Source organism: Colossoma macropomum, unplaced genomic scaffold, assembly GCF_904425465.1.
Source record: "Colossoma macropomum unplaced genomic scaffold, Colossoma_macropomum, whole genome shotgun sequence".
NCBI classification, from domain to species: domain Eukaryota; kingdom Metazoa; phylum Chordata; class Actinopteri; order Characiformes; family Serrasalmidae; genus Colossoma; species Colossoma macropomum.
In genome coordinates this window covers 30,842,533-30,859,030 of record NW_023494802.1, presented here as the reverse complement: position 1 = coordinate 30,859,030, position 16,498 = coordinate 30,842,533, and the positions used below count along the sequence as shown (strand labels likewise).

Below are 16,498 nucleotides of genomic sequence, written 5' to 3'. Positions count from 1 at the left end.
AGCAGCATTGGCTGAGAAACTGAACCGAGCCCAATCCTGGTGAGAAGGAAGCGCTGCCATTGGGTTAGTTAAGAGTTCCAGCATCACCACGCCCGCAGCGGGAAGGAGGGAGCCAATAGGAGTGGAGCTAAATAAAACTGATATTTACCATTGGGTAACAGCTGTGGCTGATGTAGCTGCTGCTGGACACTCCTTTCCTCTGCACATACACACACACAGACATACACACACATTGCAAAAACACTGCTTTAGTGCTCTGAGGTTGACCCATATGCCACAGAATGTCCTGTAATTGTACACTTATGCTGACCAGCAGTAACCCTAAGTTTCCATTAAAGAGTACCACTGTTTCTGAGCTATAAAGTGAACTAGCTTAAATTGTTCAAATTTTCATCCATTCATCCAGACATTCATTCATATATTACCCTTATTAGGTGGGAAATTAAATAGACCTTCGAGGTGGTGGTGTCATTCTGTCGTCTGAGTCATGCCCATGTCAAATACTCCAGGTCTAAGCTTATTTTTCTGTAGGGAAAATCGCTGCTGTGGCATACAAAAATATTCCAAATCTGTTAGGTTTTTCCATTCGGACATTTTCCCTCCAAAAGTTACTAGACTGTTTGATGTACAAGGTCAAAAAGGAGTCAAAATACTGCTACATGAAAGCTAACACTGCTAAGCAATGAACAGACAACAGAAGACTGGCAACGTCATCAAAATACCACAAAACAAACCAGCAAGCTTTGTCAAATGTGGTAGCTAAGAGCAGTTTAAGAGCAGCCTTTGGCAGTTTTAGGCTACAGTTTGAGTCGTTGGTGTTGGTATATAACAGTGTTGAAGTTTAATAGTAGCCTTACTTTCATGTGACATTATTTCAGCGCATAAGAGAATTAGCTTACTTGTAGCGTGTAGCATTATTTGTCTTTCGACTGCTAAACAACCTCGTAATTCAGAGCATCCAGTGACATTTGGGGAAAAATTTGTATGTAGGACAAAACATCTGTTTAACACAGGGTTAGCAGTGATTTTTATAAAAACGTCATTCATTTCTTTCACTGAGAAATCTCCTTAAACATGGGGTTCCTAATAGGGGCATGACACCAACTAGATGTACTGAGGGGATATGATTAGAATGCTAATTAAGTAAGAATGCTACGTAAGTAAGGATGCTAATTAAGCTGCTAAGTAAAAATGCTAAATAAGTAGCAATGCTATCTAAGCTGCTAAAGTAAGCTGCTTAATAAGCATGTTGTGCTAATGCTAGCAGTAATGGGCCTTGAGGTTACACCTCACAGTTTGGAGTAAAAGAGTGACAGGCAGGTGTGAGGCAGACTGGTGTTAGTATGAGCGGTACTGATGACACTCATCAGGCAGTTAGCGCTCCACATTCAAAACAAGTGTCCAGGCAAGAGCTGGCCTTACACAGCCATCACAGTCTCAAAAGCAGAAAGGCTAAGTCAGATATCAATGTGAAGCAAAGAAACGCACCGCCGTTTGGTGCTGCTTGGTTTTAGCATTCCGTGATAGCAGAAACACTAACCTTCTCTCTAGCTAAGCGACTAATCTTGAAAGAATAGCTCAGCTAGAAGTGAAATTTAAACTATTTTTACCTTATCTTAACTTAGAAATCGGCCAAGACATGTTTAAAGTTTGCTTCTTTCACATAGCACTGGAGCTACATTAGCTAATGCTAATGTAGCTAATAAGCAAAGAATGCAGTAAGTCATACAGCATCTAAGTAAGTCTATTTGAGATTATGTACAAACGTGAGGCAAGTATGTGATGATTTAGGCATGTTGTTAGCACAAGGCTAGTGGCTATAAACTTCCATTACTTGTCAGCTAGCATTGCAGCTCCAGTGAAAAAAGTCCTGCTAGAAAAACCAGACAGGCCTGGCTGGCATGTCACCAGCAAAACCAGAATATGTTGTGTTTTGGATGCTGGTATGCTGGTCATCCAGCATGTCCATGACGGGTGACCAACTAAACCAGTACCAGACCATCACTAGACTGGCATAAACCAGCTTTTACCAGATTAGACCAGTACGGAATTCGTGCTGATCTGTGCTGTTTTTTTTTGTTTGTTTTTAAGCAAACTGCAGACACCAAACATATCTTAGTTGATCGACTACATTTGGGAGAAGAGGGAAAATTGTGCAGATTAGATTTCTGGCCAAACTGTCAGTGTAATGCCTGTTCCTGCTCAGCTGAGTCATTTCTGCTGATCTATGTCCAGTTAGGAATTATCAGAATTATCATCTCACTGCTGACCTGAAATTTGCAACAAATGTCTACATAGTTTTTATTACAGGAAAAGTGGGATTACTTCAGTAGCAGAGCAAGCGTGAGTTTATCATGTAGCTGTACGAAGGTATATCAAAAAAGTAAATGCACTTTCATTTACTCATTAATTCAATGTCTGTAGTATTTGCTCCACAGCATTCTAGAGAACGTATGAGGTAAAGATGAATTACGAGACGCTAATAGTTTCATTTGTGCCGTTGGCTGGACCTGCTAGCTAGACAGTGTCTGTTTAACATTAGCTTTACCAACAGCGTGAGTGTTTCCACATTTTGTTATTTTGGTAAGGCATCTTGCTTTACGGAAATGTATGTGCAAATCCACTGGACACAGGCCAAAGCCGGGGGCTTCAGAGAACCAACATTGGCCAACAGTCTGGTTTAAAATGGCCTGCGGGATCAAATGAAGGCAGCTAATCCAAAATCATTTGTCTGGGCTCTGGGGGAAAATGCTTGCGTGCTGTTGTAAGTATTTTCCTACTCTGTCTTCATGCATTAAATGGTGTGTGTATGCGTGTGTTAATGTCCTAATGCCAGTCTCTAAGCATCTGTTCATAGTTTTAAACAAATCTGCTTAAAAACTTTGTTAAAGCAATGTTTTGGCCAAAAATCATATTTACACCATTTTTCCCCTGATCCCAAACGCAGTCAAGTCAAGATATGTTTGGTGTCTGAAGTTCTGAGGTTTGCTCTTTAGTTTTGTACTGGAGCTATGAGGTGAATGCAGCTAACAAGCAATGGAAGCTTATAGTGCTTCAGTTAGCATTGTGGAAACTGTGCTAATCTCAAATAGACTTGTTTATATGGCTTATGACACTGCTATCTATAAAAATGGACACAAATATAGCCTTATCTATCTGAATTTAGCTGTGCAGTGAACTTTTGGTTTGAAACAAGTATGTGATTATGTAGATATGCACTTTCAACAATGCTAACTCAGTGGCTATAGACCTCTATTACTTGTTAATGACCTGAAATGTAGACTTGGTACGCTAGCTATCGCTAGCAGTTAATTTCATTTAAGTTGTCAGCTAATCTGGCTTAAATTTTAAAAAGTTACAGATCACATTTCTTTAAAACATCAAACTTTAGCTGGATTACACTAGCTAGCAGGCATACTTGCTATAAAAAACAGACCAGCCAACCGTTTCAAGTTGTTTTGTATCTTTTCCTTTAACAGTGCATTTACTGCGTGTAGCGTTTTAGCTCTGCCCTTCAGACTGAAGGTTTTGTCTAGTAAAGTCTCCTTATTTGAAGCCAGACTGAGTCTGACAGGGTTTTATTAAGGTTTTACTTTTGTATAATGACTAAACTAAAATTCTCTACTAAAGATCTGCGACTCGACTTGAACTCGTATCCCAGAGACTCGACTGAAGTGACTTACGAACACCTCTGTGAGCTCCGTGTAGCTCCAGTACAAAACTAAAGAAGCAAACTTCAGACATAAAAATGCTTTGGCTAATCAACAACATTGCCTGAAAGGGGATAACTGTGTAAATCTAATCTCAGGCTGAACCATTGCTTTAAACCTGTGCCAGCCTTAAAGCAGAATAAGCAGCAGAAATGATCAGCCCAGTTCCCACCACCAATGGAAAACGAGCGAGAGAAGACGAGGAGAGGAAAAACGAAACGCACAAAACACCATCCAGAACAATCTGCTCAACAACACGGTCTGATCTCCACACTGAGGTTATGAACTGACATGCACGGAGTGGTTTTAGGACACGGTCCCATCAGAAATCCCCAAGATTACACTTACACGAGCCAAGAGAAACACTGCCTGACTGATTGACTGATTGAGCTTCTAATGAACAAATAAAATTACTGACCGCACGGTGGAAACACTGACAGACACACACCCTGACTGACAGAAACACCAACTGTTCCATCCAAACCCCCGAACAGCTGACCAGCAAAACCGCTGAAGGTCCTGCCGTCGCTATAGTGTTTGGCTTTACATTTATAGAGCGAACCGAAACGTTTTCCACAGCGTTAAAAACTATTCTTGTGAGAGAACAAGCGGGCGAGTGACATTCCCTTCCTCAGACTGTCTCACTGCAGCTGCCCGTCTCACAGAGTGGAGGCTCATTAATAAACTTGACTTGCTTTACTGTGGTTTTCTGGCCTTCTGAGAGAGAGAGGGAGAGAGAGGAAGAGAGAGAGAGAGAGAGAGAGAAGAAAGAATGAGACAAAAGGGAGAGAAAAAAAGAGAGACAACAAAAGAGAAAAAGAGTGAAAATGAAAAAAGAGAAAGGAAGGACAGAAAGCAAGAGAGAAAGAGAATGAAAAGAGAAAAAGAAAGAAAAAAGAGAGAAAAGAGGGGGAGAATGAACAGATAGATAGCAACAGAAAAAAGATGAAAAAAGAGAAAGGGGGAGGGAGAAAAATGAGAAAGGACAGAAAATAGAGAAAAAAGAGAAAGAGAGATGGAGCAAGATGGACCTCATGGAGAGAGTGAGAGTGAGAGAGAGAGAGAGAGAGAGAGAGGGAGAGAGAAAGATGTGGAAAGGAAGACAGAAAGAAAGAGAGGGAGGGAGAATGAACAGATAGACAGGGTTGGAGAAAGAGAAGTGAGTGGAGTGAAAAAGTATAAAGAGAGAATGAGACAGAATGAGATGGAGAAAGAAGGAGGGAGAGTGAAAAGATACACAGCAGCAGAACGAGAGAAACAGAGAGACAAGGAAGAGAAAAAGAGCAAGAAAGAGAGAGAGAGAGAAAAGAGAGACTGAGAGAGCCCCCACACGCTCAGATTCTGTCTTTCTTTCATTCATTCTTTCATTTACTCTCTCTCTCTCTCTTCTCTTATGCTATCTTCTATTCCACCATGGAGACACCAAGTTTGGAGAAAGAATTTATGGTGGTGATTTATTATCATTATTATTATTATTATTATTATTATTATTATTATTATTTGGTTTGTCCTTTTCTTTTCACTCATTACCTGTTATTTAACCCTATATCTGCAACTTCGTTTTTGCCGTGTTTCTGTAAGTGTAGCAGGGTTTGGACTGTGTGCTGAGTCTCTATGTTTGAAAGACAATAAAAACAACTGGTCACCCAAAGCTCTGCAGCGGAGGTGAAGAGAGCGTGACTGAGCGAGGCTCTGGCCTCTGCGGTGGGCTTCGGCTGCGTCCTCGGACAAGCCAGACGTCTCATTTGTGGAGCAGCTGAAGGTTAGAGTGAGCGTTGGTCTAATGACAGGGTGACGGGATCGAGTCTCAGAGCCAGAGAGAGAGAGAGAGAGAGAGAGAGAGAGAGAGAGAGAGAGGGAGAGGAAATTTGACAGAGGCCAGCCAAACCACTGTGTCTGTATAGATGGGGTGGGTTAAATAAAGTATAAACTTCAAATACACACTTTTGTGTCATCCATAGTTTCTCCCAAATGTAGCCAATCAGGCCACACGTCTCATGTCTTTGGATAAATTGGACAAAAGTACAAGCAAAATTCAGGCTTCAGTATTTCTGCTACTTCTGTTTTTATTTAATTTTCTCCATAATTCAGTCATGTCCGCTAGCCTGGTCTCCTCCTATCACATGATGCTGCCATACTGGGAGGGTGAAGACTAGCATGTGCTTCATCCAAGTCACATGAAGCACCACGTCAATTACAGCTCAGCATGCTTTGAGGATAATGCTAACTGCTAATTCTGTTGTTACACTCATGTGGTGGCATCACACTGAGTTATGGGGGACAGATAGGACCATTCCACCCACCCAGAGAGCACAAAGCCAGTTACACTCTTTTACTCCGAATATACTCACGGATGGCTGTGGCATCGTCGTCAATCTCCTGACGACAGAGCCAACACTCTGGAGCTCCTGTCTAATTTTATAGATAACAGTGTTTCACACAGTGTCAGAAACCACCAAAGCGAATCTGTTTGAGGTGAATGTGTGCTGTTAGCACAATGCTAAGTGGCGGTGTATGAGCTAGGATTTCATTTCTAGTTACCTACAGTCGCCTAAACTAAAGTGCAACACTAATGACACAAACATATATACAGTCTGGAGAAGCCATGAGCTTTGGCTGTAATTTTAAGGGTTGTTATCTTGAGATCACGACTTAATTGTGTTTTGATCTCAAGATAACAATTTCTGTTCTCGAAATCACAAGATAATTAAGTTAAGATCTCAAGATAACAATTTTTTTTTTGAGATCACAAGATATTAATGATGATGTGATCTCACAGTAACAACTTCTGTTATCTTGAGATCAAATCATAATTAGGTCATGATCTCAAGATAACTTCATTATATTGAGATCACAAGACGGTTAAGTTGTTATCTACAATTTAGTTATGCTGTAATAACAACTTTTGTTATTGTGAGATCACAAGATAATTAGGTCACGATCTCAAGATAACAACTTCGTTATCTTAAGATCAAATGATAATTAGGTCATGATCTCAAGACAACAACTTCATTGTCTTGAGGTCACAAGACGGTTAAGTTGTTATCTCGAGATCACAACTTAGTTATGATGTGATCTCAAGATTAACAACTTTATCTACATACAACTTTGTTATCTTGAGATCACAACTTAATTATCTTGTGGTCTTAAGATAACAAAGTTGTATGTAGATAAAGTTGTTAATCTTGAGATCCAGAAAATCATAACTACCTCAGGGCCTCTCTGGACTTCCACACAAACATGCCTCGATTGATGGACTACTGACTGATGGACTATTTGGGATTAGGGGAAAATTGAGCTTTTGACAAAAATCCTTAGTTGTCAAAGCAAAAATCTAGTATATCAGAAATGATAACTTTACAACAGAAGTAACTTTAATATACACTAATGTAAGAAGATCTTGCACCATTTTTATTGGTCCATTCATCAAGAAACGCTCTCACAATGTAAAGAGTCAGCTGGCGCTTTCAAACAGCATAAAAAAGAAAAAAAGAAAAATGGTGTTGGGAGGTTTTGATATGACAATGATGAACTGCTTACAAAGTAAACAAGACTGCCCTGACTCACTAAACCTAAAGTTCTCAATGTAGCATTACAAGCACAGTGGACGTAAAACAGCAGACTAGGCCTGTTATGATCATTCAATTTTCAATAACGAATAACTATCATATAAATAACTGCAATAAACAGTTGAATTGCCTCCTCTTGTTCATTGTATGCAACTAAAGCCTAAAGTGGCCAAACTGACTAATTAGCTATCTTGCTAGCAATGATTACTAAGAAGCTAACACTGGTTGTACAGCCGATACGATCCACTACACTGTTGTCCACAGTTGAACAGAATCATGTGTAGAGTCCAGCTAAGCCATGTTTGTTCTTAAGAGTGAAAATATAAGCAAAAAACACTAATTCTGCTAGCATATACGCTAAAAACATTAGAATTAGCTACACAGCTAACCAACGCTACTCGCACCTCTGGGCTCCAATCCCATACCAGCTTCAGGAGGTGAACAGAAGGAAGGCAGGGCAGGAAAGTGAAGAAGAAGCATGTACACACAGCAAATCAAACTAGCGGGATGGAGAAGGAAAGCTTCACGCTGAGTGAGGACCACCACACCAAGTTAGAGAAGGCAGAGGCACACTGAGCTTCAGCGCGAACGTTTGATATACCGTCAGGTACATCAAACTCATATCTGGTGAGTAAGTGATTGTGCAGTCAGCTTTTGCTTTACAGCTCCCTCGATCGCGCTAAATTCTCCTTCACGAGTGCGCTAATGGCGGCTGGGACGTATGGACAGAAATGAAGCGTAGCTACAGGACAATGAGCGCATTGTGAAACAGTTTAAGCGGCTGTGCAGAACAAGCCCGGTCAAAGGGTCACTAAAACTGAGTGCTAAACTATGGTCAGTTTTTGCCTTCATATCTTAAAATAAGCAACTAGATTTGAAGATGGTCGCTGGTGCTACAGCAGCATTATTAGATGTATTTTGTAAAAATGCTAGGCTTAACTGAATTTTCCAAACGCTCAGGCAAGTAGGACTGCCAGCACTGTTTATGACTCTAATAAATAAAGGCCTTTTAACTATTTTGAATGCTTTAGATGCTGTCATACATGAGCTTTTTCCCTTTTCCCAAAGGGCAACCACAGCAGCTAAATACCTCTGAAGCACTCTGCACTGTCGCTTTATAAGTGAATCTTTATTTCAGCTTAGCACTGGGTTTAAGATCAGCCATAATCAGACAATCCAGACAGGGATTAAGCCTAGTCTTGGACTAAAAGAGATGTTTAATGGTGAATCACCCACTATATGGTTTATTTCAGGTTCTTCCTTAAATATTCTGTAAGTGTGAAAAGTCGCAACAGTCTTGTTAATCCTGAGGTAAGACATATAGTAAAGCTTGAATGCTATATTTATATCTATATATGTATTTAGACCTTATATACTAAATAACCCAACATAGTCGGTCTATAATGTGGATACTGGGGATCAAGTGGGGAACCAGAACTGGGTCTCACCTGGCCAGGTAGGATCAAGGAGGGAACCAGAACTGGGTCTCACCTGGCCAGGTAGGATCAAGAAAGGAACCAGAACTGGGTCTTACCTGGCCAGGTAGGATCAAGGCAGGAGCCAGAACTGGGTCTAACCTGGCCAGGTAGAGTCTGGGGGAGGAGCAAGAACTAGGTCTTATCTGGCCAGGTAGGATCAGGGGGATGAGCCAGAGCTAGGTCTTTCCTGACCAGGTTGTGTCAGGTGGACAATCCAGAACTGCCGAAGACCCAGTTTTTGCCACTCCCTGGATCCCACTTGGTCAGGTCAGATCAAGGGAGGAGCCAGAACTGGCTCTTACCTGGCCAGGAAGCGTCAGGGGACAAGCTAGAACTGGGCTTTACTTGACCAGGTAGGATCAAGTCAGGAGCCAGAACTGGGTCTCACCTGGCCAGGTAGGATCAGGGGGAGGAGCCAAAATTGGGTCTTTCCAGACAAGGTTGAGTCAGGGGGTCAATCTAGAACTGGGCCTCATCCTACCTGGTCAGGTTAGACCCAGTTCATGCTCCTCCTTTGATCTGACCTGGCCAGGACAGATCAAGAAAGGAGCCAGAAATGGCTCTTACCTGGCCAGGTAGAGTCAAGCTAGGACTGGGCCTTAACTGACCAGATAGGATCAAGGCTGTGAGCCAGGACTGAGTCTTACCTGGCCAGAAGAAAGTTAAGGAAGGAGCAAGAACTGGGTCTTACCTGGCCAGGCAGGATCAGGGGAGGAACCAGAACTGGGTCTTACTTGGCCAGGTACAGTTGGCTAGCACTCAAGGAGAGGAGACATCGCTGACTCACCCACACACGTCTTGCCATCGGAGTGCAGTACGAACTTCATGTGGCAGGAGCAGCGCGGTGCAGGGTCCCCTTCCTCACAGATGTGCTGACAGCCCCCATTACCATAGTTACACGTCACTGAGAAAGCCAAAGGTGGGCAAAGGTTCACAAAAAAGTCATCATTTAAACCATGGCCAACATATTTTACTGTGCTAAACAACTGGCGTAAAAATACATTCTTTATATTAATTATTTTTTAAGATGTATGAATGAAAAGTGTGTCGACTGGAGCAGGCAGCCGATAACAGAGTGAGAGAGAGAGACACATGCATAACACTGCTTAGGCTGCACCTATCAGTCTGTTCTTTCTTGCTGTTGTTTATGAGCAAGTGTGAAAAAGAGGAGACAAAAAGTACCTTTTAAACAAATAACCCACCTGTTCCTTTTGACCTCTCACTTCTCTTTTCTACTCCTTCTCCTTTTCTCTGTCTTTCTCTCTCCCTGTTTCAAAAATATTGAATCTAGCTCTTTTGGAGTATTTATAAAGGCTGAAGGCCAGAGATCCGATCCACATCTGCATCTGACGAGGACTGTTTGTTTAAACGTATATAAGTTTCATAGCTGTGACTGAATCATTTATAGTAGTTACTGAGCAATAAGCACTAAGATTACTATGTGAAGTGTATGTGGTTAATGTGGCTTTTGTGGTGTATTTATATTTTATTTACTGTACTGAGGATTTTCAGCAATACAGATTTACTGTCATATGCAAAGGTTTGGGCTCTACTGGTCAAATGACACGTTGTGCTGAAAATAAGTGAACACATTCTCTACAGAGAACAAACCTCTGCATATTTTAATACACAATAACTGTTTATTTGCTGAATTTAACATTTTGGAAAAAGGAAAGCATAAAATGTGGCCTGTGCAAAAGTTTTGGCACCTTATATTTGTTATATGTTTTATTTTTTATATATGTTTTATTTTTTCCAGTATGTAAAACTCAGCAAATAAATATAAATTGTGCCGAAAAATTCCAAATTTGAGTTCCTTCCTGTAGAAGATTTAAAGTCAACATGAATGGGAAATCACAATGCATTTTCCTTCATACTGTTACGTCTTTCCAAGAGAAATATGGCATCACTGTATCTAGTTAAGCGTTTCTGCTCGATGACAGGCAGTATTTCCTTTAGCTCCTTTGAAGCTACTAAGTCATGCGCATGTAGTGTCATCAAAGCGTGTGTGGGTCTGCAGCAGCATCACTGCATAGTGAACACAATACCCATGTAAACACGCCAAGTTTTACACACAAGTTTGTGCACAATGAACAAAAGCAGCTGTGATTGACTAGGAGTTAATTTATAATAAGTTAATTTATATCCAAAGAATTCATGTGTGACTGAATGCTTTACAGTTCATTCTGGGCCAAAAGAACAATTTGCATATCACTGCTGTCGGAAGAAAAACTCATGACTCCAAAATTATAACTTTACAGGAGATGGAAAAAAACATCTTTACTTTTAATGTAAGTCAATGGGACCAGACTTCTTTCCAACCAATTTTGGGCTATTTCTTTTGGTCCATTTATCATGAAATTTATACACAATGTAAAGGCCAACAGGTATTTTCAAATTCTGTTAAAAACTAAAAAACTACAAAAATGGAGATGAGGTTTTCTTTCGATAGCAGCGATATATTTCCATGGTAATGTTTAAGAACTAAGAGTTAACAGTGTTAACAGTTCCCTCAACCAAGATGAAATCCTGGATTGTCAAGCCTACATGAAAGTCCAAATAGATCTGCTAGGATTTGAAGTATCCTATAGGAAATTATTTACTTAAGTCTGCAAACATGTTACTCATCGATAAAGCAGCAAAGATGAAATGTTACGCTTATGTTTCACATCTTTTATTAGTCCCTAACCAGGAGTACAACATGTTTCATAGAAAAATCCCAAATGTTTCAGTTTGCAGAAAACCATTATTTTTTTAAGGAGAAAAGAAATTCTGTGACCAGATGCTGGAGCTACAGCAGTCTGTGCTGGAATTGGGATCTGAATTTACATTTGAAAACAGACTGAGAGTTTTACTTCAGCCAAAACATGAGCACATGCCACATAAAAACCCAACGACAAGAAGCAAATATAAGCCTGACAGTAAGGATATTTTATGCTAAGAGAAACACTGATAAGTGGAGGTGGTATCAGTGATGGTATCAATACTAATGCTGTGGCCGAAAGGTCGCCGGTTTGATCTCCTGAGCCGACAGTATGTGACTGAAGTGCCCGTGAGCAAGGCACCTAACCCCCACCTGCTCCCCGGCCACTGCGGATAGGGCTGCCCACCGCTCCGGGCAAGTGTGCTCACTACCCCCTGTGTGTGTGCAGTCACTAGTGTGTATGTGGTGTTTCACTGCACGAATGGGTTAAAATGCGAAGGTGAAATTTCCCCGTTGTGGGACTAATAAGGGTCACTTAATACTAATATTAATTTTCCCCGTTCACTGGTGCACGATGAAGTAATTAAATATTTTTAAAGGTGGGCAAATTTATATACTATATACGAATTGCAGAAATGTGGGCAAAATTAAAATATTTTGACCAAAGCTTACAGAAAAGCATGTTGTCTTTTAAACAATATACACTGATATGGTAAGTGCACCGAATATGACCAGAGACATGAACTAACAAGGTAAAGAAAAACTATGTCAGGTTGATTTTAGGTAAAACTATTGAAGTCTGTGAGTTTTCACCATTAAATTACAGTCAGATTTTTGCAAGATTTTTCACTGCTTAAAAATTAGTATCAGTATTAAAAATCTCTGAATTGATCGTGTGCTAGTAATACAACACCTTTTAAACACACAGCTCACCTCTGTCTTTCTGTTTCTTTATTCACCTCTCTGCCCCGCTCTCTTTCTCTCCTACTGTTTAAAACATATTCCACTAGCTCTCGTGGAGTAGAGGGATATTAACCTGCAGTATTTATACGCTGTGCTCCATATTTTCTGTGGTACAGATTTATAGTATCAGTGCTTGGCTCTAATAGTCATAATAACAGTGTGGAATTATCCGTGGTGAGGAATGTGGTGCTGTGTATTGTGGAGGAACGGCTGGACTCACGTTTGCAGTCTCGGTTGTTCTTGGTGAGCTGGAAGCCTGGTCTGCACTCGCAGGCGATTCCTTTAGGAGCCTCTCTGCAGATATGAGCACAGCCGTGGTTCTTATCCATACAGCTCGGGCCTTCTTTAGTGCCGTTGATGCGCACTACAGGGGACAGGCAGAGAGAGCTTACTTTATTAAGAGAGAGAGAGAGGGTTACATTATCAGTCAAGCACTTACAGTGGTAAAACTTTGAAGACCCCCGGTCAAGTGACATGTTTTGTTAGTTTTCACAGTACAAAATGTGACATTTTTATGGAAATTTTAGTGCACAAGTATCCAATATATTGGAAAATACTGGAACAAACGTCTGCACATTTAATAATACACAAAAATACAATGATTATTTAAAAAACAGCATGTGCAAAATTTATTTTATATTTTGCTTTATTTTTTCAAATATGTTAAACTCAGCAAATAAACAGAAATGTAGAAACTGTGCATTAAAATGAGCAGAAGTGCGTTTTCTGTACATTTTCATTTAGAAAATCAACTAAACATATCATTTGACCACAAGTGCTCAAACTTTTGCATATATATATATATGTATGTATATATATATATATATATATATATATATATATGGAACATTCTACCAAATTAGCTCAAACTGCAGTGCCACAGTGTGAAAAAAAACCTTAAAATTAAAAAATACTATTAAGCATCCAGACTTTCGTTATTTTTTCAAGGACTATGTTATGATCTATTTCAACTAAAACGATTAACTGAGATAGTAATAAGCTAAATGTATAAAACATAATTTACAGGGTACTTTTTATTAGGAGGTGTCTGCCCCCAGGGCTGGGATGTAAAGAAATACAAGTATTAGGAATATGTATTCAAAATACAAAAATGAAGTATCTGTATTCAGTCCAAGTTACATTTTGAAACAGTGGTATTCAGAATGCAGTTACTTTTGGCATTTTAGGATAATTATTGTATAATACTTACAAACTTAATCAAAAAAATACAATCTTTAAAAGAAATACAATCAATGCTTGTCTATGAACTTTTTAGAACCGGTGCACAACATAGAGCAAACATGCTTATTAGATCAATTCTAAAGAGGACCTAAATAACGGCCTTGTTTCAAACACGGAAGTTGCCAAAGCCTGACTGAAAAATCAATGTGATCAGTTATTAACCTCAGTGTTACTGAGCTCTGCTAAAGCCTGAGTAGACTGATAAATCAATGTGATGATCAGTTATTAACCTCAGTGTTACTGAGCTCTGCTAAAGCCTGAGTAGACTGATAAATCAATGTGATGATCAGTTATTAATCTCAGTGTTACTGAGCTCTGCTAAAGCCTGAGTAGACTGATAAATCAATGTGATGATCAGTTATTAATCTCAGTGTTATTGAGCTCTGCTAAAGCCTGAGTAGACTGATAAACCAATGGTCAGTTAGATGGCCTAAATTTACACTTGTGAAAATAATGCTTACATTTTTTCTGTGTTTTTTAAAGATCTTTTATGATTTAGAGATTCACTTATATTAAAAGTTCACTTTGTCACTACAGAAACACATTCTTTTCAATTAAGTATTTTTTTGTGTTTTGCTGAAAAATATTATAATTTTATGGTGTAAAACAAATTTATGTTAACATGTCATGTTCTGGCTAGTGTTTTTGAGTTCTCCTCAAAATGAACTAAAATTGTCCCAACCGAAACAGTCACTACTGAAACATTTGGTAAAGTTTCAGTATTGTCATGATTGTTTTGGTAGTGATAAAATGTAATGTTCAATCTTTCATTTGAATAAAATAAACATAATTAAGGTACAGAGTCACTCAAAGCAAAATGACTTTAGTCTAAAGTCTGAAATGTGTTTTCAACCCTGACTCTAAATCTAGTTGGTAGAATGATTCATATACTATTGGTCTTATTGCAACTGGCTGTGTCCATTCGTGCTTGTAAACACTTCATATATCATTAGATTAAATGTAAATGAAAATAAATGCAGTGAAAAGTAAGAAGAAAGTCCTGTTTTCAAAAATGTAGTTGTTATCATGTGAGCTAGTTTGACAAACAAAGTTCGGTTCTAGATTTCTCCTGGATGACCTCAGCCATCATATGGAATTACTACAGCTGTTTTGATGTAACATAATGAAGCACTAAACTAGATGTGGGAGAATAACTGCAGCTCATATCGTATGTTATAAGGAGAGGTTTGAAAACGGTTAACAAACACACCGTCATACATAAAATGACATTATTATATTAATGTTATTTGTATTTACTGTAATATTAGTGTTTTCTGGGCAAATAAACACTGAGCAAATATCAGAATATCACAGCGTCATTATTGAATTATTTTGAGGATATATTTAGCAGAGTTTTGTTACAAGCAAATGAGATTTCTTCATTATAGTAATGAGATTTAAAAATCTGAATCTAAGTGAACAGGATATGGAAAAGAGAGAGAGAGAGAGAGAGAGAGAGAAAGCTTGGGGCTGTTGTGAGAACAGGAGCGTGTGATGTCACCATGTGAAGCAGATTGTATTGCATTTAATACAAAATTCCTTCCATTACCTCCAAAATACAGAGACAGATAGACATACAGACAGAGAGAGAGAGAGAGACAGAGAGAGAGACAGAGAGAGAGAGAGAGAGACAGAGAGAGAGAGACAGCGAGAGACCTGAAACAGATGCTGTTTTCCATTATAAGTTTTCATAACACCAACACCAGAGGCAACGAACTTAATAAGAACACAAGTCATAATTCTGCAATGACTTCATCAGATAAGTCTAATATTTGCAATTTTGCCCCTTTCCATAAATGTACCCTGCTGAAAAAGAACCAAAGGATTAAAACCTAATGGTTCTGCTTTGTAATCGGAATTGGCTTAAGGGCAGACCACTAGTTTCCTGCAGAAAACCTTTAGATCCCATTAGGAAACCATCAAATGCATTTAGAATCAGCCTCTGGTCACCTGTTGAACCATTAGGATCCTTTACATCGTGATATCAACCCATTAAAAAGGCCAAAACATGTTACATAACCATTAGGAATAAACAGAAACACAATGTTTTTTCAGTCCTTTCAGTATATTATGGTCTTTTTCTTCATAACAAGCATAAAAATTGTTAGTAGTTTGCTGATGTCTCAGTAGCTAGCTAGCTAAATTTCCTCTTCCGCCTTAAATGATGCAGCAGTTACATTCCGGCGCTTCAGGCGTCAGAACTGCTGTACCATTTAAGGTGGAACGGGAAAATTTGAACAAGAAGCTGGCGAATATCTGACTTCAGCTTCATATCACCGAAGAATTAGGGGTATAAATAATTGTTGTATCCCCCTCCTTTGAAGGCATATGATCCCCTAAATTAAAGCCCAGCAGCGAGGTTGCTAAACTTTACCCTCCTCTGGCAGGGTCGCCTACAGAGCACCGCCAGTAGCCTTTTAATGAAGTAAAGTTCTTTTTATCTTAGGGTTGTTCCATTTCGTAGGGGAAGATTTCAACCACTACCTCTTGTAACTCAATGCCAAGGGGAAGGTGACACTGGAAAACAAGGGGCAGTGGTAAAAATAAGAAATGGGATTGGGCCTTATAGATACCAGTGTGTAATACAGTGTCAGAACACAACCAAATCTGAGATCTCTGAGAACTCAACATGAAAAAAGAGGGAAAAAATGGAATTTCATTCTTAAGCATGCAAATCAAGCACCATCTATTTTTATAGGTAACACTGTGTCACACAGTGTCAGAAACCACATAAACAAGTCTATTACAGATTACTCAACATGGTTTGACGTAAGTGTGTGATGATTTAGGTGTGTATGATGCTCTTTGGTGGGCTGTAAGCTTCCATTACTT

At 39.4% G+C, this 16,498-nt stretch overlaps 1 protein-coding gene across 1 annotated transcript in view; it reads right to left on the bottom strand.

Annotated features, from left to right (window-relative positions):
* The window catches only part of scube3 (signal peptide, CUB domain, EGF-like 3), a 145,312-nt gene that overhangs the window by 45,834 nt on the left and 82,980 nt on the right, over window positions 1–16,498 (bottom strand). Inside the window, exons 5-7 of the mRNA XM_036592098.1 lie at window positions 12,645–12,788; window positions 9,545–9,661; window positions 149–199 (exon numbers count right to left, since the gene is read on the bottom strand). Coding sequence (XP_036447991.1) covers window positions 149–199; window positions 9,545–9,661; window positions 12,645–12,788 — 312 coding nt within the window. The remainder of the gene's footprint in view (window positions 1–148; window positions 200–9,544; window positions 9,662–12,644; window positions 12,789–16,498) is intronic.